Source organism: Clytia hemisphaerica, unplaced genomic scaffold, assembly GCF_902728285.1.
Source record: "Clytia hemisphaerica strain Z4C2 unplaced genomic scaffold, Clytia hemisphaerica genome assembly, whole genome shotgun sequence".
In the NCBI taxonomy this organism is placed as follows: domain Eukaryota; kingdom Metazoa; phylum Cnidaria; class Hydrozoa; order Leptothecata; family Clytiidae; genus Clytia; species Clytia hemisphaerica.
In genome coordinates, this window is record NW_027103668.1 from 7,292 (window position 1) to 31,150 (window position 23,859).

General features: G+C 35.5%; 3 protein-coding genes across 3 annotated transcripts; all 3 read left to right on the forward strand.

Annotated features, from left to right (window-relative positions):
* The first annotated feature begins 3,575 nt into the window (after window positions 1–3,575).
* On the forward strand, window positions 3,576–4,983 carry LOC136803298 (BUD13 homolog). The gene has a single exon (XM_067060017.1). The coding sequence runs from the start codon at window positions 3,635–3,637 to the stop codon at window positions 4,892–4,894; it is 1,260 nt and encodes a 419-aa protein (XP_066916118.1). The 5' UTR covers window positions 3,576–3,634; the 3' UTR covers window positions 4,895–4,983.
* Window positions 4,984–5,175: 192 nt separating this feature from the next.
* Window positions 5,176–15,271, forward strand: LOC136803330 (zinc finger protein 721-like). The gene is made up of 7 exons (XM_067060047.1): window positions 5,176–5,248; window positions 5,415–5,510; window positions 6,258–8,325; window positions 9,100–9,143; window positions 9,840–9,938; window positions 13,000–13,095; window positions 13,630–15,271. Exons 1-7 carry the CDS (start codon window positions 5,212–5,214, stop codon window positions 15,105–15,107), a joined length of 3,918 nt encoding a protein of 1,305 aa, XP_066916148.1. The 5' UTR covers window positions 5,176–5,211; the 3' UTR covers window positions 15,108–15,271.
* A 1,769-nt stretch (window positions 15,272–17,040) lies between these two features.
* LOC136803317 (adenosine receptor A2a-like) lies at window positions 17,041–21,476 on the forward strand. Its single transcript, XM_067060042.1, has 3 exons — window positions 17,041–17,131; window positions 17,699–17,815; window positions 20,231–21,476. The coding sequence occupies exon 3, from the start codon at window positions 20,294–20,296 to the stop codon at window positions 21,221–21,223; it is 930 nt and encodes a 309-aa protein (XP_066916143.1). The 5' UTR covers window positions 17,041–17,131; window positions 17,699–17,815; window positions 20,231–20,293; the 3' UTR covers window positions 21,224–21,476.
* The last annotated feature ends 2,383 nt before the right edge of the window (window positions 21,477–23,859 follow it).

Below are 23,859 nucleotides of genomic sequence, written 5' to 3' on the forward strand. Positions count from 1 at the left end.
ACGTGCACAAATACTGCACACCACACAAACATAACATTATCTCCACAATATTTTGATTTTTGCTATACGAAACAATAAAGTTTTTTTTCGGAATAGCCTAGAGTCCAACTCTTTGGGATGAGTCAACTTCTGAGGCAACGACTCGACTTAAAATTTGGAATGTTTTGACTTCCTAAAGATTCCGACTTGCGAACTTCTAATGCGACCTGCGGACTTCTAGTGCGACAGGACGACTTCTAGTACGACGGGACAACTTGAAGGATAAAATTTTGGCCGCAATCTAACTTCATAATTTTCTTCTCGTAGCTTAGATGGTAGGTAGTAATCTGATTAATCTTCGCCTTTTTCGCGAAATGTATCAATTTTCAAGATCAGACTTTTGGGTAAAACGACCTTGTAAATTAAATATGGTGTTTATGTGACGAAAATTGCCGTTGTCAGAGTCTTTTCAAGGCTGTTTAAAAAGGACCCCGGACCCAAGGACCCCAACCTTGTTAAAACCGGACCCCTTAATGAGGACCATAAATTTGTCGAAAGCAGACCCCTATAAGAGGACCCCAAATTTGTTGAAGCGAGCGGACCCCTAAGACAGGACCTCAAATTTGTCGAAAGTAGACCCCTGTGAGAGGATCCCATAATCGTCAAAATGGACCCCTAAAGGAGGACCCCAGATTAGTCAGACCCCTCTTTGACAGGACGCCAAATTTGTCAAAAGCAGGCCCCTATGAGCGAACCCCAAATTTGTCAAAAGTTAGCCTCTTTAAGCGGACCCCAAGAAATTTGTTGGAAGCGGACCCCTGTACAAGACAGTTAATAGCGAGTTTATGTATCTGTGTTTTTCTACGACCGGAACAGTTAGGGTTTGATCAACCTTGTTTGCGTATTATCGGCTTTTCAATGCTTACTGATAGCGCCAGATAATACCTTTGAATTGTCTGGTTTTCAAAGGTGAAAGATTACATAACTCAAAAACTAAACGTCAGATTTCATTTGCTTCTAGATTTAAAACCATTGCATTGCCGTTAATCTTTGTAACGTCAGATTTTTTCATGACGTATCGTTTTGAGAAGTTCCCCTCTCAGAGGGGGAACTCACATCAGCCAACAACAGGGTATTCTCTGGTGTCAATCAGTAACGTTAATAAAGCCTGGGATACACGAGGACGAAGTCAGGGTTTGATTTGGCTATATCCTGATCAACTGAGGACGACGGTAAATCAGCACTTTTACCGTCCTCGATTTCCCAGGTCAAAACTGCGGGTTATTCCAATTGCTTCAGTCACCCACCATCCTCAAAAGTGCAAATACATAAACTCGCTAATATGTATTAATTAATACATAACGTGAAAACTCAGATTTGACCTCCAAAAATTGCCCACAATGCTTTTCACGGAAAAAAGTTCACGGTGAATTTTTTTACGCACAAAGCATTGTGGGGAATTCTCGGGGGTCAAATCTGAGTTTTCATACAAAGCCGATATCGTCTATTACCCCTTATCTATTTCCCCCCCCCCTCAATTTGGAATTTGATTTGTACTGTGCCCTTATTTCCTAACCCTCCCTTCAATCTTCTTTTTCTTAGAAGTGCCCTTAATAATTTTTTATATCCGGAAGTGGGTCAGAGGCTTCAAATGTTTCTTTACCACTGTACCTAATTTTATGCGTTATAGCCAAAAATGCACAATTGCGTCCGTTTTCGCACACTTTCCCTGGGCTACAACGGGGGAGAAAATAAACAAAGAAGAGTAAGTTTGTGATGTAAGCATTGTGTTTCTGTTTTCCCCTCCTCTTTATTTCAAGAGACCATCAGCGAAAAATTAACAAATATATCTGCTCTTTTTTGCCAGTTTGGAAGATTCCCAGGGCACTAATTTTATACTCAGAACAGCTTGAATAGCACACCGCTTTGCAAACGTCATAATTATTACTTTTAACATTTGACCGAAATTCAATCCCACAATTCTTTTCATCTCGATTCTAATGTGTGCAAGTTGTTACTTTTGTATGGTCAATAAGTGTAATTGACTTGTAAAAGCAATTAAATGCAAAGGATGATGGGATTAAAACTCAGAGAAAATATTACTTTCTTTCATTTGCATGCCAATTAGGAGTATTTTCAATGCAAAACGTATTAGATTTCAAGCTGGAAACATTTCAGAGGTTTTTAAAACAGCTACTGTAATTGCAAAGACACTTCATTGAACAGATGATGATATTTTTCCTGCTGGACAATCATTGAAAAAAGGGCATGTTAATTACACAACATGTATGATGTTAAAGATTTCTGAGCTAAACCAAATCGTATTGCATAAAGTGACCATTTTCAACCTGATTTTTTCAAAATCCACTGATTGCTTCATCCAACAGTCATAGTGTCCTCCCCCCTGGATTCAGGGGGGAATGGTTTTTGAGGTGAAAAGGACGTATAGGGGGGAAAGAATTTTTTTTGAAGCCAGGGTGGGGGAAAACGAGGGGGGGGGGAATGGAAAATTTTCATTCTAGGCATGGGGGGGAACTCAACAAAATCAATTCAAAATTGAAAAACATCTGGTTTTATGAGATGATATAGCATAATGCTTTGTTTTATTAATATTATGGTCTAACCCTTTCAGTCTCAGGGGACCGCACTGCAGTCCCTTTGGACTCGTCATTTTTTCCAACAGGACTGCACAGCGGTCCCCGACTTCTTTTTCAAATTGTGATGTTTTGGCGGGAAATAAAGAGATGTCTTTAAGTAGCTTTCAAATAAGATAAGATAGCGCGTCGTGTGCAAAAGACTGCGTAAAAAAAAGCTTTTTCGAGTAATCAAACAATTGTTTTTTTAATTAGTTCATCAAATTACAGCATTTTTAATTTTATGCTTGAGGGGGGGGGAAATTTTTTGGAGGCAAGGTGGGGAAAAATGATGGGGGGAATAGAAAATTTTCATTTTAGGCATCGGGGGGGGGGAGACCCTGAAGGACACTATGTCAACTTCCCCTCAGATTCTATACTAATGAGTTGGTTGATAAAGTATCACTTGATTCATCAGACATCTTGCATTTGGTCTTTTTGGATTCCATTGTTTTTTAATAATTATAAAGCTCTCTTTTTACTGAAAATCTTGTTTAACAGTCTCATCTTTTGAGAAGCACATTCAATAAGCCACAGATTTAAAAAGAAGGGAAATTTTAAAATGTCTATTATTGCGCATCGAGATAGAAATTCCAATTATATATAGCTTATTTTAATCGTCTCATTCTAAATTTTTTAAGTGAAACAAAGAATGTCTCTCTTTTAGTAGGCTAACAGTTATAAAACCACCCTTTAACCAAGGCGACGAAAAGCCAAAAATTAGGACCAGGAGGGACTTAAGAAAGCATTGAGTAGAAGAGACAACTTAACGTTTTTTATTGCAGTGTGAATTGGTACACTTTTACCAAGGGTTTATATCTAGAGGTTATTTTTGATTTTTTTGAATATTTTGATATTTAGGACCTGGCGATGAGTTTCACCCCCAAATGATATCAAAACTTTGGTCCAGCTCATAGACTTCAAACACTTACACATTTAAACTGGATTCACTTACTAATTAAAAATTTTGATGTATATTTTCAGAATTGAATTAAACATAATACATCTAAACTATATAAAAAATGGCAACATCAAAGCTTGATTATTTAAAGAAGTACATGGATGCTGACTCGCAAAATGGCACAGATAAAGTTAAAAAGAAGAAGAAAAAGCACGGTGGCAAGAAATTACACAATATAAAAGTTTTTGATGCACAAGCTGATTACAAAAGTTTTGATAAGGATGATACCCATGATGAACAGTTTGATTTGATTGAGGAAAAACCTGTCCTTTTTGCTGAGGATGGTGCTACAATATTTACAAAAGAATATGAGGAAAAAGAACTAAAAAAGAAAACCAATTGGAAGACAGTTGAGAGTAATAAAAATACCAATAAGAAACGACATGATTCTAGTGGAGATGATTTATCCCCACCAAGAGCTGCACCTAGAAGAAAGAGACATGATTCTGATGCTTCTGATATGTCTCCACCAAGAAATAGAAAGAAGCGACATGATTCAAGTGGTTCTGACATTTCCCCTGTACGAAAAAATCAACCAAGAAGGAAGAGACATGATTCTTCAGGATCAGATTTTTCACCAGTTAGAACAAAACAAGATGATGATTCTGATCTGTCTCCTCAACGTATGCAAGCCAGAAGTGATTCTGATTTTTCTCCAGAACGACCCTCATCAAAAAAGAACTCTAAGGGCAAAAGAAGTGAGATTAAACCTGAGATTGTAAAGAAAGCTGGCTTACAGAGCGCTTCTGAATTGAGAAAAGAAAACGAAATGAGACGGTTACAAGAGAAAGAGAAATTTAAAAAATTAGATAAAGAAACTTCAGGAAGAGGAGCAGAAACTGTACACAGAGATCGTTCCTCAGGAAAGAAAATCGATGTGAAATTGGAGGCCTTGAAAAAGCGTAGAGAAGAAGAGCAGAAATTTGAAGAGCGTGAAAAACATGCTGTTTGGGGTAGAGGCGTAGCCCAAGAGAAAGAACACGCAAAAAAACTTGAGGATGCCTTACATGAGATAAGTAAACCATTAGCCAGGTATAAAGATGATAAGGATTTGGACTCGTTATTGAAGGCTCAAGACCGTGAAGGTGATCCTATGGCTGCCTACATGGCCAAAAAGAAAGCTAAGCCTCTTAAAAATCAACCCTCAAAGCCAACTTATAAAGGACCTAAGCCAGCACCTAATCGATTTAATATCATGCCAGGTTTTAGGTATGATGGTGTTGATCGGTCTAATGGGTTTGAAAAAGAACGTTTTGCTACTATAAACAAGATGAAAACGTTCAAAGAGGCGAAACACAAATGGAGTGTAGAAGATATGTAAACTTTAGTGTCTTTTAAGTCTATTTATAAATTTATAATTATTTTTTGGTAAGGTTACATTTTATTAGAAATGACATGTTGTTCATCAGACTTTTGGCTCTTTCTTTCTTTCATAATTATACCGGTTGACCCAAAAGAGTGGTTTGAAATTTTAAAAGTTAGAGTACACTCTTCATAATGGAAAAATATTCTTCTTATTAAATCTTTATGGACAAGTTGTTAAGATCCTTCTTCGGGTCACCCTGAAATTTTGAAACTTCTTTACACTTTTTGTACTTTCAGAGAAATAATTATAATAATAGATCAAGACAAAAAAACATGATGGAGAAAATCTTAGAATCGTCAACGAATAATGGTAAGACCTACCATATTATATCAAATAAGTTTTCTTTTATATTTCATAATGTGTTGCCAGTGACAAGACTGCTTGTTTCTTCACATCTATATGAAACATATGTCATGACTTCAAATATAAAATTTTACCATCTTATTAACTTTTATTGTCGCTCTATCTACTTTAGAGGATTTGGTGACTGATAAATCAACAAATGAAGAAGTAATTATCAAAATCGAAAATGAAGAAAATAACGAAGAAATACCCTGTTTCAATTACAAAGGTAATAATAATTTTTGGAACAATATTTTATTAACACAACTACCTCAGAACTTTCTTATCAAACCCCGCACATTCTTATTCAAACTTCTCCTTGCTTTTCAAGTTTTGACATATCTTTTTACCCACCCATTTCAGTGCCTTAGCAACTGGAGGGGGCAAGGGGGGGCTATGCCCCCCAATAATTTTTTCAAAAATGGTTATTTTGTAAAATGCAAAGTTTTTCTTTTTTAATTTGTCATAATTGTCACAATTGTGTGCATTTTCAAGCAAACTAGAGCTCAAATTTTCAAAATTTTACCCTCGGGCCAAACCATGGTTGGCCCACGGGGTGTCACTAAACTTTAACGCCCTCAATATGAAAATGCTTCCTACGGCACTGCATTTATTTCATTTCCCCTCTCTGTTAACACGAGTTTAAGTTTTAAATGATAAACTGTACGTTATGAAGATAATAATCTTTATATAATAATCTTGGCACATGAGACACTAATGAATTTTTCCCAAATCAATTATAGGGTCATGTTCTTAGTTAATATAAGGATTTGACTTGCTAAATTTTCATTTCAGAATATGTGTCCCTGCAAATAAAATTTCCATCCATAACATTGTTATTCAGACCTCTCAGCCTTATTGGCTTTAGAAAAATGTTTAATTATTTTGCTGATTCTAGACCACCCGTTGTAAGGTACCTTTAAGTAGCTATAGTCAAACTATCCGAGATATTTTTAAAGTCTTTTTCTATTTTTAGCTCAACCAACCATGCTATTCGAAGATTGGATGTTCCAACCTCGAGTTATCCTAGTTGATTTAAAAAATATCCCAAATTCAAAAATAGTTGGCAGCCCACAAGAAGCTGATCACAAAGTTGAAACACATGTTGAAAGTAGAAAATTCAGTTGTGCTTATTGCGAGAAAGGATTCAGGACATCAAGTGATTTGAAAATACATACTCGTACTCACACTGGTGAAAAACCTTATAAATGCAATGATTGTGAGAAAACATGTTCTTCTTCTAGCAATTTAAAGAAACATCAGTTGACCCACCTTGGTGAGAAACCTTTCAAATGCGATATTTGTGGCAAAGCTTTTTGTGATACTAGCGCGTTAAAAGTGCATGTTAGAATCCATACAGGAGAACAGCCTTACAAATGTGGTTATTGCGAGAAAGGATTCAGGACATCAAGTGATTTGAAAATACATACTCGTACTCACACTGGTGAAAAACCTTATAAATGCAATGATTGTGAGAAGAGATTTTCTTCTTCAAGCAATTTAAAGAAACATCTATTGACCCACACTGGTGAGAAACCTTTCAAATGTGATATTTGTGATAAAGCTTTTCGTGATACCAGCACATTAAAAGTGCATGTTAGAATCCATACAGGAGAACAGCCTTACAAATGTGGTTATTGTGAGAAAGGATTCAGGTCATCAAGTGATTTGAAAAAACATACTCGTACTCACACTGGTGAAAAACCGTATAAATGCAATGATTGCGAGAAAACATGTTCTTCTTCAAGCAATTTAACGAAACATCTATTGACTCACACTGGTGAGAAACCTTTCAAATGTGATATTTGTGATAAAGCTTTTCGTGATACTAGCACATTAAAAGTGCATGTTAGAATCCATACAGGAGAACAGCCTTACAAATGTGCTTATTGTGAGAAAGGATTCAGGTCATCAAGTGATTTGAAAATACATACTCGTACTCACACTGGTGAAAAACCGTATAAATGCAATGATTGTGAGAAAACATGTTCTTCTTCTAGCAATTTAAAGAAACATCAGTTGACCCACCTTGGCGAGAAACCTTTCAAATGCGATATTTGTGGCAAAGCTTTTTGTGATACTAGCGCGTTAAGAGTGCATGTTAGAATCCATACAGGAGAACAGCCTTACAAATGTGGTTATTGCGAGAAAGGATTCAGGACATCAAGTGATTTGAAAATACATACTCGTACTCACACTGGTGAAAAACCTTATAAATGCAATGATTGTGAGAAGACATTTTCTTCTTCAAGCAATTTAAAGAAACATCTATTGACCCACACTGGTGAGAAACCTTTCAAATGCGATATTTGTGGCAAAGCTTTTCGTGATACTAGCGCGTTAAAAGGGCATGTTAGAATCCATACAGGAGAGAAACCATACAAATGCACTTATTGTGAGAAAGTATTCAGAACATCAAGTGATTTGAAATCGCACACTCGAACTCACACTGGTGAAAAACCTTATGAATGCAATGTTTGTGGCAAGACTTTCTCTCAATCAAACAGCCTGAGAAAACATCAATTTGCCCATACTGGTGAGAGACCTTTTAAAAGTGACTTATCTGATAATAGAACATTCAGTTGCACTTATTGTGAGAAAGGATTCAGGACATCAAGTGATTTGAAAATACACACTCGTACTCACACTGGCGAAAAACCTTATGAATGCAGTGATTGTGAGAAAGCGTTTTCCTGCTCAAGCAACTTGAAGAAACATCAGTCGATTCACACTGGTGAAAAACCCTATAAATGTGATATTTGTGATAAGGGATTTCGTGTATCGAGTGCGTTAAAAGTGCATTTTAGAATCCATACAGGAGAGAAACCATACAAATGCATTTATTGTGAGAAAGGATTCAGGACATCAAGTGATTTGAAATCACACACTCGAACTCACACTGGTGAAAAACCTTATGAGTGCAATGTTTGTGGCAAGACATTCTCTCAATCAAACAGCTTGAGAAAACATCAATTGACTCACACAGGTGATAAATTCAGTAAATCTGATAATTTGGAAATGGAAAGGACTTCTTTCGCTGTATAGCAGTATTAGGCCCTTGAGGGGAGTTTCTAAACATCGACCAGAACTGGCGACCACAACCAGCGACCATGACCGGCGACCAGATAAAGTTGGGTTATCGTTTTTATCTGCTCTCTCCACCATAGAGTCTTTCTCTTATGATCATTTATTTATCGAATTGAAGAGTAAAGCTCACCCGTGTCTCACCTACAGTGATTATAAAGCCACCTGCAAAACATGAAGAGCAGCCATTACAACGCTTTTGGAGCTTGAATAGAGTGTCAATTGCCCTGTCAATATTTTTGTCAAAAAGTGTCACTTTGTCTAGAAAATGACTGATAACGTCAAAAGTCACTTTTAGTATTCTCTAGCTAGAGTAATTTTTAGCCACGTGCTCAGTGGACTCGATTTGGATGTTCTCTACGGTGGAGAGAGCAAGTAAACTCGATAACCCAAATTTATCTGGTCGCCGGTCGTGGTAGCTGGTCGTGGTCGCCATTTCTGGTCGATGTTTAGAGACTCCCGCCCTTGCGTTTTATATCCATACAGGGGGTAGACGAATATTTCCAGACGTTAATCAAAGAGGAATCTCCAGGGGTTGTAACGGAGTGTTTTTTCATTTTTCCAGGGATTAAAGATTTATTCTAAAATCTCCAGGGGGTAAAAGACTAATTTTAATTCGTCCACTGTAAGACATGAAATATTAACAAGGTCTTCTTTGCCATTTTCCAGGGGATATTCGCACATTTCCAGTAAATCTTTTTAAACTTGTTAAGATTTTGTCCACCCCCTGTTAGCCAGGAGTCTAACCCCTTGTATGAATATTTTATGTTGTCATTGAGTTAGATGACCATGAAGTTTTTTAAATTTTTTGAATTTTTTTAACGTTGTTTAAATTTCAATAAGGCTTCTTCTGGCAGAGTACTTGCTGCCATCGATTAACAAACAACTTTTCTTTTTTTTTTTATATTTCGGAAAACATTTACATAAATAGGATTGAAATAACTTGATAGGTACTTTACTCCAACCCCTTTCACTTTACACCAATTTACACTTTATTCAGATTTGTAACCGAATTCACCTTGTTTTGACTCCACTCATGTTATAAGAAATAAACGCTTTTGTAAGAATACTTTGGATGAGCATCAAGTATTCTTAAGAAATTGTCAAAATTGAGGGTGAAATATTCTTAACGTTTTCTTACTGTTTTCTTAGACTTGACTTTTATGCAAATATGAGAAACTAGCCGAATTAAATAACTAAATTTCGAAACTTCTTTATACTTTTTGTACTTTCAGAGAAATAATTATAATAATAAATCAAGACAAAAAAAACATAATGAAGAAAATCTTAGAATCTTCAACGAAAAATGGTAAGACTTCCATATTTTAACAAATAAGTTTTCTTTTAATATTTCACAATATGTTGCCAGTCACAAGATTGCTTATTGTCTCTTCACATCTCTATGAAACATATGTCATTAATTTCAAACATAAATTTATACTATCTTATTAACTTGTCGCCTTATCTACTTTAGAGGATTTGGTGACTGATGATAAATCAACATATGAAGAAGTAATTGTCAAAATTGAAAATGAAGAAAATAACGAAGAAATGCCCTATTTCAATTACAAAGGTAATATAATTCTTGGAACAATATTTTATTAACACAACTACCTCAGAACTTTCTTTTCAAACCCTGCACATTCTTATTCAAACTTCTTCTTGCATTTCAAGTTTTAACATATCTTTTTACACACCGCATATATTCTGTTTCCCCTCTCTGTTTAACATGAGTTCTTCAAGTTAAATGAATGATTATGAAAACTATGAATTATGATTTTTGATATATTGGCATTATGAGACATTAATAAATTTTTCACAAATCAATTAAAGGGTCATGAAATACGATGTTAGTTAATTAGGGATTTGACTTGCTAGATCTTCATTCCATAATATGTGTCCCTGGAATTAAAATTTCAATCCAGAACATTGCTATTCAGACCTCTCTCCTGCTTAGCGTTTTTTTGAAAATAATTTTTTAAAAGCTTATTCCTTTCCTCGGAGCCTCCTTAAATTGTACCAGCCTTATCTGATCTAGAATAAACCAGATAAGCTCCTGCTTAAGAGATTAGAAGATGAGAAGGATGAGTTTGTTGAGTTGTATTAAAAAGTTGTCCACAAACTAATAATCAGAAAGCAAAGTAATAATTTCATTGTAGAGCGAGTATGAGAAATAATCTTAATGAATAAATAAACCAGCTGGAAGTTTAGGTCTTCTAAGTGATTACACATGCAATTTCTTGCCTAAAGTGCTGACCCAACCACCTCCCCCCTCATCCCCGACTAAAAAGTACAAAATTGGATCTAAAGGAGGTAAACGTTTAGAAGTCAATATTTGTAACTCCAAGTTCTTATAAATTTATATTTTTCTAAACTAGCCAATAGCCAAACACTGATGCGCCCGTTGATTTTATTGTCCGGACCGGGAGAAAAATAGCCTAAATTAGAGGCCAGGACTTTTAGCTAAGCATTATTCTGTTGGGATAATACTTGGAGGAGACTAGGATAAATCAAATAAAATGGTACGATAGTGTGTACATAATTAATAGTGGTACAGGGGGGGGGTCAGTGTACTAGAAGGCGGCATGTATGTGTACTACAAGGTATTTTTCAAAACTTGACACCCACCCACCCCTGAAGTACACCATACTACATGGAAAAATCCCAAAACCACCCCATACCCCCTATTTACTACCGGTTAGTACCTGGAAAAAAACCAAAACCACCCCATACCCCCCATTTACTACCGGTTACTACCTGGAAAAATCCGGAAAATAGAGAAACTTTTTTCCGAAAATCGGAAAATCGGGTAAACATTTTTCCAAAAATGGGGAAATCGGGAAAACTTTTTTTCGGAAAATCGGGAAATTGGGAAAACTTTTTTCCAAAAATCGGAAAAACAGGAAAAATGTTCTCAAAAATCCAAAATGCGTGAGAAATCAAACTTTTCAAAAATTACATGAGACCATGTGGAAATGCATGAGTCTCACAACCAATGCGTGAGAGTTGGCACCTCTAATGTACGAATGTTGAATGTTTAAATTCAAATGTTCGAATGTTTACATTGACTCGATAAACCTTTATTTCAGTGGGATCTGGTGGGATTTCAATTCATTCCAAGAAGTTTGGAAGAATGATCTTGGACAAACTTGGCTTGATCAATTTATAATAGAACAACTTTACATTTCTATTTTAGCAGATAATTTCTGAACCTTTTATTTCCACACTGTTATCATCGATTTTGGACCCAACACCTCTATTTTGGTACACAGGTAGTAAAAATCAAAATCGATTTTGGACCCAACACCCCAATTATAGTACACAGGTAGTACATGACAAATTTTTTTCTCAAACACCCAACCACCCCAGGATACATGCCACCTTCTGGTACACTGACCCCCCCCCCCTGAGTGGTATGTTTGGAAAAAACCTGTGTCCGGTTTGAAAAATCTTAAAAAGGAAAGGTCACCCCAGTCTTTGAAAAGTCCAAAAAATGATCATTTTCAGCCATAACACTGTCTGACTGTGAAAATTTGTCCAATCTTGTTCAAATTTACACAGGAAATGTGTTTTAGTATCTTTTATTGAATTCCTACAGTGGTATGTTTGGAAAGAATCTGTGTTGCCCTCGGAAAATCAAAAAGAACGGTCGCCAGCCGCGATGAAATTACAACAATAAGTCCAAAAATGATCATTTTCAGCCATAACAATGTCTTGACCGTCGTCGTCGGACGAGAGAGAATTTAAGGCTCCTAGGCCGGAGCAAAAATGTTTAATTATTTTGCTGATTCTAGACCACCTGTTGTTAAGTACCTTTGAGTAACTATAGTCAGACTATCCGAGATATTTTTAAAGTCTTTTTTTTTAGCTCAACCAACCATGCCATTTGAAGATTGGATATTCCAGCCTCGAGTTATCCTAGTTTATTTAAAAAATATCCCAAATTCAAAAATAGTTGGCAGCCCACAAGAAGCTGATCACAAAGTTGAAATACATCTTGAAAGTAGAAAATTCAGTTGCGTTTATTGTGAGAAAGGATTCAGAACATCAAGTGATTTGAAATCGCACACTCGAACTCACACTGGTGAAAAACCTTACGAGTGCAATGTTTGTGGCAAGAAATTCTCTCAATCAAACAGCTTGCGAAAACATCAATTTACCCATACTGGCGAGAGACGTTTAAAAAGTGACTTATCTGATAATAGAACATTCGGTTGCGCTTATTGTGAGAAAGGATTCAGGACATCAAGTGATTTGAAAATACATACTCGTACTCACACTGGTGAAAAACCTTATGAATGCAGTGATTGTGAGAAAGCGTTTTCCTGCTCAAGCAACTTGAAGAAACATCAGTTGACTCACACTGGTGAAAAACCCTATAAATGTGATATTTGTGATAAGGGATTTCGTGTATCGAGTACGTTAAAAGTGCATTTTAGAAAATCTTAGAATTGCCAACGAATAATAGTAAGACCTACCATATTTTATCAAATAAGTTTTCTTTTTTATTTCACAATGTGTTGACAGTCACAAAATTGTTTGTCTGTTAACATCTCTATGAAACATATGTCATTAATTTGAAACATAAAATTTTACTATCTTATTAACTTTTATTGCCGCCTTTTCTACTTTAGAGGATTTGGTGACTGATAAATCAACATGTGAAGAAGTAATTGTCAAAATTGAAAATGAAGAAAATAACGAAGAAATGCCCTATTTCAATTACAAAGGTAATATAATTCTTGGAACAAGATTTTATTAACACAACTACCTCAGAACTTTCTTTTCAAACCCTGCACATTCTTATTCAAACTTCTTCTTGCATTTCAAGTTTTAACATATCTTTTTACACACCGCAAGTTAAATGAATGATTATGAAAATTATGAATTATGATTTTTGATATATTGGCACATGAGACAATGATAAATTTTTCACAAATCAATTAAAGGGTCATGAAATACGATGTTAGTTAATTTAGGAATTTGACTTGCTAGATCTTCATTTCATAATATGTGTCCCTGCAAATAAAATTTCAATCCAGAACATTGCTATTCAGACTTCTCTCCTGCTTAGCGTTTTTTTGAAAATAATTTTTTGAAAGCCTATTCCTTTCCTCGGAGCCTCCTTAAATTTTACCAGCCCTATCTGATCTAGAAAAATGTTTATTTATTTTGCTGATTCTAGACCACCCGTTGTTAGGTACCTGAGAGTAGCTATAGTCAAACTATTTGAGATATTTTTAAAAGTCTTTTTCTATTTTTAGCTCAACCAACTATGCCATTTAAAGATTGGATGTTCCAACCTCGAGTTATCCTAGTTGATTTAAAAAATATCCCAAATTCAAAAATAGTTGGTAGCCCACAAGAAGCTGATCACAAAGTTGAAATACATCTTGAAAATAGAACATTCAGTTGTGCTTATTGCGAGAAAGGATTCAGGACATCAAGTGATTTGAAAATACATACTCGTACTCACACTGGTGAAAAACCTTATAAATGCAGTGGTTGTGAGAAGACATGTTCTTCTTCAAGCAATTTAAAGAAACATCAGTTGACCCACCTTGGTGAGAAACCTTTCAAATGCGATATTTGTGACAAAGCTTTTCGTGATACTAGCGCGTTAAGAGTGCATGTTAGAATCCATACAGGAGAACAGCCTTACAAATGTGGTTATTGCGAGAAAGAATTCAGGACATCAAGTGGTTTGAAAATACACACTCGAACTCACACTGGTGAAAAACATTATGAGTGTGATGTTTGTGAGAAGACATGTTCTTCTTCAAGCAATTTAAAGAAACATCTATTGACCCACACTGGTGAGAAACCTTTCAAATGCGATATTTGTGACAAAGCTTTTCGTGATATTAGTGCGTTAAGGGTGCATGTTAGAATCCATACAGGAGAACAGCCTTACAAATGTGGTTATTGCGAGAAAGGATTCAGGACATCAAGTGATTTGAAAATACACACTCGAACTCACACTGGTGAAAAACCTTATAAATGCAATGTTTGTGAGAAAACATGTTCTTCTTCAAGCTATTTAAAGAAACATCTATTGACTCACACTTGTGAGAAACCTTCCAAATGCGATATTTGTGGCAAAGCTTTTCGTGATACTAGCGCGTTAAAAGGGCATGCTAGAATCCATACAGGAGAGAAACCATACAAATGCACTTATTGTGAGAAAGGATTCAGGACATCAAGTGATTTGAAATCGCACACTCGAACTCACACTGGTGAAAAACCTTACGAGTGCAATGTTTGTGGCAAGAAATTCTCTCAATCAAACAGCTTGAGAAAACATCAATTTACCCATACTGGCGAGAGACCTTTAAAAAGTGACTTATCTGATAATAGAACATTCAGTTGCGCTTATTGCGAGAAAGGATTCAGGACATCAAGTGATTTGAAAATACATACTCGCACTCACACTGGTGAAAAACCTTATAAATGCAGTGATTGTGAGAAAGCGTTTTCTTCTTCAAGCAATTTAAAAGTGCATGTTAGAATCCATACAGGAGAGAAACCATACAAATGCACCTATTGTGAGAAAGGATTCAGAACATCAAGTGATTTGAAATCACACACTCGAACTCACACTGGTGAAAAACCTTACGAATGCAATGTTTGTGGCAAGACATTTTCTCAATCAAACAGCTTGAGAAAACATCAATTGACTCACGCAGGTGATAAATGCAGTAAATCTGATAATTTAGAAATGGAAAGGACTTCTTTCGCTTGATAGCAATTATTGGGCCCTTGCGTTTTATTTCCATACAGGGGGTGGACAAAATCATTGAGTTAGATGGCCATGAAGTGAAGTTTTTTTTAATTTTTAAATTTTTTAAATTTTTTTAACGTTGTTTAAATTTCAATAAGGCTTCTTCTGGTAGAGTACTTGCTGCCATCTACGATGGCCCAGAAGGCTCATTATTGCTGCGCGCGAGAACATGACTGTGCGCGAGAAATATGCTGTGCGAGCGAGAAATATGTTGTGCGAGCGAGAAATATGTTGTGCGAGCGAGAAATATGCTGTGCGAGCGAGAAATATGTTGTGCGAGCGAGAAATATGTTGTGCGATTGAGAAATATGTTGTGCGAGCGAGAAATATGTTGTGCGAGCGAGAAATATGTTGTGAGAGCGAGAAATATGTTGTGAGAGCGAGAAATATGTTGTGCGAGCGAGAAATATGTTGTGAGAGCGAGAAATATGTTGTGCGTGCGAAATGTATGTTGTGCGCGCGAGACGATGTTATCGTGCGCGAGAAAATATAGTCTAGTGCGAAAGCAAAGGAGACATATATTAGCAAAGAAGATATAGTTTAACTTCCAAAAATAATGATTCCGGTCCTGAAATCGTGCACTGTTAATTTCATTTGGGTCCTCAAAATGTATACAAAGATAAACAATCATATCCAAAATGATAGACAAAGTCGCGCAAAATGTTAAAAATTGTTGCGGTTTTGTGGTCATGCTGCTGGTTGCTGTGGTCCATGATTGATTGGCAAACTAAATATTCATCATTGGCTATATATTCATCATTCATATTCGCAAACTAAATATTCATCATTCATTCTGGTTGAAAACCTTTTCCCGAAGAATCTTGTTAAGCTGAAATCAGTCAAAAAACATGTGTTTTGAGGGCATGTATTCTACAGACTTGAATCATAAATTCCAGACTCGAATTACAGGAGGGAGGGCGGAAAGGGCGGAATTAATATAATCAAACATCTACTTTGATTTCTGTGCTCGCGCGCACAGTATTTTTTTTCTCGCACACAATTTCCAACTTGTGCGCGCACAACATACTTCTCGCGCGCATACTATACTTCTCATGCGCACAACATACTTCTCGCGCGCACATTATACTTTTCTCGCTCGCACAGCATATTTCTCGCGCACAGTCATGTTCTCGCGCGCAGCAATAATGAGCCTTCTGGGCCATCGTAGCCATCGATTAACAAACAACTTTTCATTTTTTTTTTTTCGGAAAACATGTACATAAATAGGATTGAAATAACTTGATAGGTACTTTACTCCAACCTCTTTCACTTTTGATAAAGAGTGACATTTTTAATTTACACTTTATTCAGATTTGTAACCGAATTTACCTTGTTTTGGCGAGCATTGTTTTGGCGAGCTAGACCTTCTTACGCATATTATAAGAAATAAACGCTATTTTTTATAAGAATACTTTGGACATTATTGAGGGTGAAATATTCTTAACGTTTTCTTACGGTTTTCCTTTTTCCTCTGTTGATCGTCTTATCTCAGCAAACTTAGTTAATAAATCCAATAATCCTTTCCTAAATGTTCGTCCGTTCTCTTCTTCTTTTTGGCGAGGTGAAGTGAAAGTTAAGTTACTATGTTGGTGAAAAAGATACAATGAGTTATAACAAATAAGACATGATATTTTTATAATTAACTTGTTTTTGTTTTTTGTAGATACTAAATTCACATCTGACGAGGCCAAGAAGGATAATCCAGAAAATTATGGACTCACTTCGTATAATTTTTCTTTCTTTGTTTATAATCCGAAAGAACTAAAAAAAAATTAATTCTCGAAAGAACTGATTTCTTATTTCACCAAGGAACAGTTATCATGATACTCAGGAAATTATCCTATCTTAAAAAAACCTATTTGAGCAGCAGCAGAACTTTTTTTTTCACAGTGACTTTCATGAAAAATTTATGGATCAATCTAGATGGAAAAAGGAAGAATAAAAGATATTGCTTTGTTGTATTCAGGGGACATGTGATACTCTAGGTACTTAATGTTTCAAAACAGGGGGATGTCTGTACAAAACAGCGGCATGTATCAGTATCAGTACTTTGAAAATTTTGATTTTAAACCCAACCCCTATGTATAGTACAAAATACTATTCAACAAACTACACAATACACCCAACACCCACTTTATAGTACACAATTACCAAGCAAAAAATCTGAATTTCAACCCAAACAGCCCCCTGTATACCACACGGATACTAAGCAGAATTATTTTTTCAAAACACCCACCCACACTTTTTTGTACACAGACCTTGTTCAAAAGAGACATTTTTTGTCCCATAATCCCTCCTGTGAATTCGACAGATGTATTATAACGATTTTTGATAAAGATTTCATGCGTAGTTGGATAGTTCTCTTAAGACATTGACTCGGCCTAGTCCCTTTTTATTGATTGTCTAGGACAGGATTTGAGATGATAGGGTTTTTTCCTTTGTTTCATGACTTTACCCAATTTTATTGTGGGGTTGAAATGTTTTAAAAGCATTTGACAAATGTAAAAAAGTAACTTATATGTTATTTGAGTACTGAATCATTTCACTTTTAGCATTCAATCATCCATACTGTCGCTGCTTAGAATTCAAAAGTGACCATCCCAGCAAAACTGTAGCAAGATGATGTACTAACTGGAAAAACAGACCGTTTCAAAGTAGCTTTACAATTGGTAAGAGTTGTTGTTTTTGTTTTGTAAATTTATAAAACACGAAATTTTTAAGGAAGCTTCATCGTATCTCTGTTAGGGCAGAGATTCTATGAACAAAATCTTAGGTCAGTCGGTCCTTTTATTTGATACTTTACGGACCCCGATTTTCGAAATTTCAACTGTTTTTTTGTGAGCTCGTCGTTCCAGCTATCTTCTTTCTAGTAATAAATGTAGCATTGAGTTAGAGGGTACGAACCCTGATTTTCAGGAAAATTTGACGACTCCTCTTTAGTGCTAGGTACTTTGTTCTTTTGATGGAAAAGTGTACACTAAGCCACTATTTAGAAGTCGGCTGTCGCAAGAAAAATATGGCAACACCACCCTGGAAAAATTCCTTCATATACCTAGCAGCCAATTTGACCTCACCGAAATATGGGAGAGTTCAAAGTCTGGAAAGTTTTCTGCAACGATACTATTTTTCAAAATTGAAAAATCAGAAAACTAAAAAACATTTCTTCCGTCAAATGAAATGCAATTGTTTTCAGGAATTTTTCTTTGAATATGAGCAGAATTTCCGTTTTTTGATTTTCGGAAATCAAAATCCTTTCCCATTTTACCCACCAGAAACTAAACTTCAGTACCAAAGAGGGCATGCCAACCCCGCATGTAGTACTAAAGGTACTAACTCTTTTGAGATAAAAATCAGTGCACTCTTTTTGCACTGACCGGTATAACTTTTTTAAGGAATTACTTCAATCTTTATAAATTTTGGTATCGTTGGAGAATATTTGGGGGAACTATTTAAATAAAAAGTGTTTAAAAAAATTCTAAAAATGGAGATGATACAATTGGAAGAAAAAAAGGGTACCTGTGGACCGGCTATAAACCCTTAGAGAGACTAAATTTTTGCAAAAATTTCCTAGCCTTAGAGAATTTTTTTTGAATTTTTATGTTCATGGGTAGCAGCTGAACTAATCAGAATTTCGAAGAATTTTTTTCAAAAGCTTGACGAAGTCTGACTTCAAGAAAAAAAATTACACAAAAATACCTATGACCAAAACTGCTTTTTTGAAATTTTGTTCCCGGTAAATGATTCCGAAAATCAAAAATCATTTTGTTTTTATAGTTGGAAAACTAAAATGCAAAAAAACCCATCGTTTCTCCTAACAGATTTAAACAGTTTTTCTTAGATTGAAGGATTTGACTTGATAACACGTTAACTGAACTTTTTTTGGCTTTATCAGTACTAGTTACTTCCACGTCTTTTGCAAAAAATAAGAGAAATTCATTTTTACATTTATTAATTTTCTTTTTCAAATAAAAGTACAATACAAATTATCATCTTAATTTTGTAACATCTCACAAAATATTCAGTTTTTGTTATATAATAAACAAAATATTCTCACAAAATGATGGTATCACCCCTCCATTTTCATTAAGTTATGTAATCGACTTTTAGCGACTTTTCATTCTATTCTAAAGTATAATGTAAATTATTAGTCTATGTAATGTAGAAAAATATTATCCAGATGCTAGTCTACATAAGGAAAAATTATACATAAGGCTTCGATGGCCAAAAATAATATTAACAAGTTAAGAACATTTTAAAGCTTTATGGACTCTAAAACTTCTTTGGAAATTGTATAAAAATACTCACAGAATGGTGAAAATAAGAACATATTCAGAAAATTTTGAATTTTTTATAAAAAAATGTAAATAAAAGGATATTTTCGATAACGAAAGATTCGAATTTACTTCAGTATTTCTTTTTCGCATCAGTAACTTACATTTTCTTTTTTGGACCTACTCCGGTGGAGGTCCTATAAATTAACCTGTGTTTGTTCGCCCGTTCGTTCGTTCCGCTGTTCGTCTGTTACCAACTTTTATCAGGTTTGAATCATAAAAATCTTTTGATTTTTGGTACAAAGGTGCAAAATGGTGATGGTCAAAATGTGACGGAGCCCGATTTTCGAGAAAAAAAAATCTTTGGCTAAATTTCAGCCAAAAAATGGCAGTTTCAGTACTTCCACTTTGCTTCATTGGATTTTTCGATTTGGGAGGGGCTAAGTGGCTTCCAGGCTATATTCTCAGCCTTATTGGAACATTTTTGAGCTTTTAGATCCTCAGATCCTAAGGTCTTAAGTCTAATGTTAAAACTCTACTTTCAAACCGTACTTCAAAGCACTTAAAGATCACTTTCAATTTTTGAGAGAATTCCCCGTTTGTGTCAAATTTTTCGTTGCCGATTGTGAAACCAATCTTTTTTGACACCTTTCTCTTTTGTGTTTATGTGGTGTTAAACAGACAAAAAATTGTCCGCCCGAAAATTGCAGGCTACGGTTGAAAAGGTGTATTGGACCTATTTCCGAATTTCATGAGACTCTTTTTTGTCACAAGATATACTAATTTTAAACATAACATTATTTTTTTTTCTAGATAAGCCGTAAGACCAAACATGACACAGGATCGTATCTAGTATGTAAACAGTAGTAACATACCATGATATTATTTAACAAAACCATAACTTGTACTACAGACAATGCAGTGACCATAAACAACAAGACATCCAATGGTATATCCCTCCTTGGCAGTATAGCAATTATTGTGCTTTTAGTTGGTGTGATTTTCAACGGTGTCGTCTTGATTATCATTGTCAAGAAAAATCTGTTCGATTGTATTGATGCTGTATTAAGAGTCGTTCTAATTATCGTCAACATTGCAGAGGCTATACTGATTGGGTCTGTCGGCATCTTCTACATTTTGCTTTCGAACCAAGTTGTATCCATTGAGAAATGTCATGCGTCTCTTTTTCTTATTGGAATTGGATACGTTCTTGTCACCTCGGCTGTCAATACCATTATGGCAATGGTTATCGAGTTGTATTTGGCGACAGTTAAACCATTCATTTTCGAATCTGAGCACAACAACAAATTTTATATTCCCATTCTTATCGTGAGCATCGTTCTCTTTTCAGCGTTTCAAATCTGCTCTGTTGTATTCCCAAAAGTCCTATGGCAAGCGTTCCGGTTCTACACTATAATCTTTTTACCGGTATACCTGACGTCCGTTTTTCTCCTTTATCGTGCTATCGATAAAGAGTTGGAACGTATGCAAAAACGTACCAACAATTCTGAAGAGGCTGCTGCCCAATTAAGATGTCGTCTACGAGCTAAACGTTTCGGTAAAATGATCTTTGGTTCGTTCTGTATCGGTTATATACCAGCTGGATGCATATTGATTTTCGCCAAGCTCTTGAATTTCGAAGAAGACCGTGAAATGATGACGTATATTTATCTTGGTACCTACTTGCTGGCTCATCTGAATGTGATCATATTCCCACTCATTTTTTGTCTAAGAATCGCAGCCATCAAAAATACATTGAAAAAATGGCTCCCGTGTTTCACCAGCGTTACAGTTAGACCAGAATGATATCATAAGGACTGTTTTATAGTTTGACAGGAATTAACATCTCACATCGTTTCATTTTCATTTGAAACTTGTAGCAATCAAAGATACCGGAAAAATGATTACCAATTGTGACCGCATACGAATCTCCTTGAACACTGACACATGAATTAACCTCCAATATTTATCGTGTCATTTTCATTTAAAACTTGTAGCAATCAAGGATACCGGAAAAATGATTACCAATTGTGACCCCATACGAATCTCCTTGAACACTGACACATGAATTACTTAACCTCCAATATTTATCGTGTCATTTTCATTTTAAAACTTGTAGTAATCAAGGATACCGGAAAAATGATTACCAATTGTGACCCCATACGAATCTCCTTGAACACTGACACATGAATTACTGTAACCTCCAATATTTATCGTGTCATTTTCATTTAAAAACTTGTAGCAATCAAGGATACCGGAAAAATGATTACCAATTGTGACCCCATACGAATCTCCTTGAACACTGACACATGAATTACTGTAACCTCCAATATTTATCGTGTCATTTTCATTTGAAACTTGTAGCAATCAAAGATACCGGAAAAATGATTACCAATTGTGACCCCATACGAATCTCCTTGAACACTGACACATGAATTACTGTAACCTCCAATATTTATCGTGTCATTTTCATTTGAAACTTGTAGCAATCAAAGATACCGGAAAAATGATTACCAATTGTGATCTCATACGAATCTCCTTGAACACTGACACATGAATTACTGTAACCTCCAATATTTATCGTGTCATTTTCATTTGAAACTTGTAGCAATCAAAGATACCGGAAAAATGATTACCAATTGTGATCTCATACGAATCTCCTTGAACACTGACACATGAATTAACCTCTAATATTTATCGTGTCATTTTCAGTTAAAACTTGTAGCAATCAAGGATACCGGAAAAATGATTACCAATTGTGACCGCATACGAATCTCCTTGAACACTGACACATGAATTAACATCTAATATTTATCGTGTCATTTTCATTTGAAACTTGTAGCAATCAAAGATACCGGAAAAATGATTACCAATTGTGACCCCATACGAATCTTCTTGAACACTGACACAGGAATTAACCTCCAATATTTATCGTGTCATTTTCATTTGAAACTTGTAGCAATCAAAGATACCGGAAAAATGATTACCAATTGTGACCGCATACGAATCTCCTTGAACACTGACACATGAATTAACCTCCAATATTTATCGTGTCATTTTCATTTGAAACTTGTAGCAATCAAGGATACTCGATCAATTTTGATCCCTTACGACGGATTCCCTTGAACTCGAACATAGATAAAACCTGGAAAATGAATTCCGTATTTAACATTGTTACAACTAGTCTAGACGATGCTATCGTCCGTTTAGAGGGTCAGTAAACGCGGAGAAATATATAAGCGCATAGTCAGGGCGTCAGGGCGGTTTACGGGAGAAGTAGTGGCGGTAGAGTTTTGGAACACTGTACACTGTAAAACACCTTCGCCATAGTTTACTTCGCTTCGAACTGAACTAGTCCAATGTGATGTCGTATTATACGTATTCCCTTAAAATTTAAGAGGAATAAATTTTTGATTCTATTTTACGCAGCTCTTGTAATGCCATTAGGTCCGCTTTAAACACCCCTGTGTCACAGGCTGGGACTTCAGTCCAATAAGATTTACAAAAATTTCGTCCCCGATGGGAAAATACCTTGGAAGTTCTACCCACTGGGAAATTGACTTTGATTATTTCATCCCAATTCGAAATTCAATGTTTAAAAATTGCACTCCAAAACCATCCCCACTGGTTCTTTAACCTACAATAGAATCTTTATCCCCATTGGAATTTCAATAGGAATTTCTATCCCCACCGAGAAAAAAGGTTCCACCGGGGCTACGAGACAGGGTGTTTTTACCCTGCAGTGTATCATGAATATATGAATTAACATGATTCTCTTTTGTTTGAGAAATTCGGCGGAATCAAAAATACATTGTGTTACCATGCTTTCCATACGGATTCTAGAACTTTAGCAAGAAAGAATAGTATCTAGAAACATTACCATGATGATCGGATTAAACAAAAAATGTTGAAAAACTACACCGATATGACAAACGAAACATTGAATTCGAACAAACGATACTCCTTGTTTAGAATGAAGAAAAACAGAAGAAGAACACACTAATTAACTCAAAAAATAAAATCGAATGATAATTGCAGAACAGTGTAATAAAAAAATTATACTGAACAAAACCTTACACGCTTTTTATTCATAAGAATAATTTCATAAGACACTAGTCTCAGATTTAGGTCACTCACAGAAAATGGCTCTATTGTTTGAAACATTCATATAAGAACATTCTCAGGCTCAGCAGGGTTCGGGCTCAGCCAAAATTTATAACTAGCTATAGTAAGTACTAAAACTGCCACCGCTTAATTGATGTTCTTGATCTATTAATATGCGTTAATTAAGATTATGCTATTTTTCCTTATCGAAAACACCGGAGCGAAAAACCGGAATTTGACTTATGGTGTTACTAATTAGACTGATTATAAAGTTTTATAAATACCTAACGAAGCTTGAATTCAGCGGCAATAGAAGCATTCCAAAACCAAAATAGTTC

Bases quoted from the DNA above. Each gene is read 5' to 3' on its own strand.
- LOC136803298 (XM_067060017.1), top strand. From the start codon at position 3,635: ATGGCAACATCAAAGCTTGATTATTTAAAGAAGTACATGGATGCTGAC.
- LOC136803330 (XM_067060047.1), top strand. From the start codon at position 5,212: ATGATGGAGAAAATCTTAGAATCGTCAACGAATAATG. The intron at 8,326-9,099 runs GCAGTATTAGGC...ACCCCCTGTTAG, and splicing joins AGGACTTCTTTCGCTGTATA to CCAGGAGTCTAACCCCTTGT. The intron at 9,144-9,839 runs GTTAGATGACCA...TATCTACTTTAG, and splicing joins ATATTTTATGTTGTCATTGA to AGGATTTGGTGACTGATGAT.
- LOC136803317 (XM_067060042.1), top strand. From the start codon at position 20,294: ATGATATTATTTAACAAAACCATAACTTGTACTACAGACAATGCAGTG.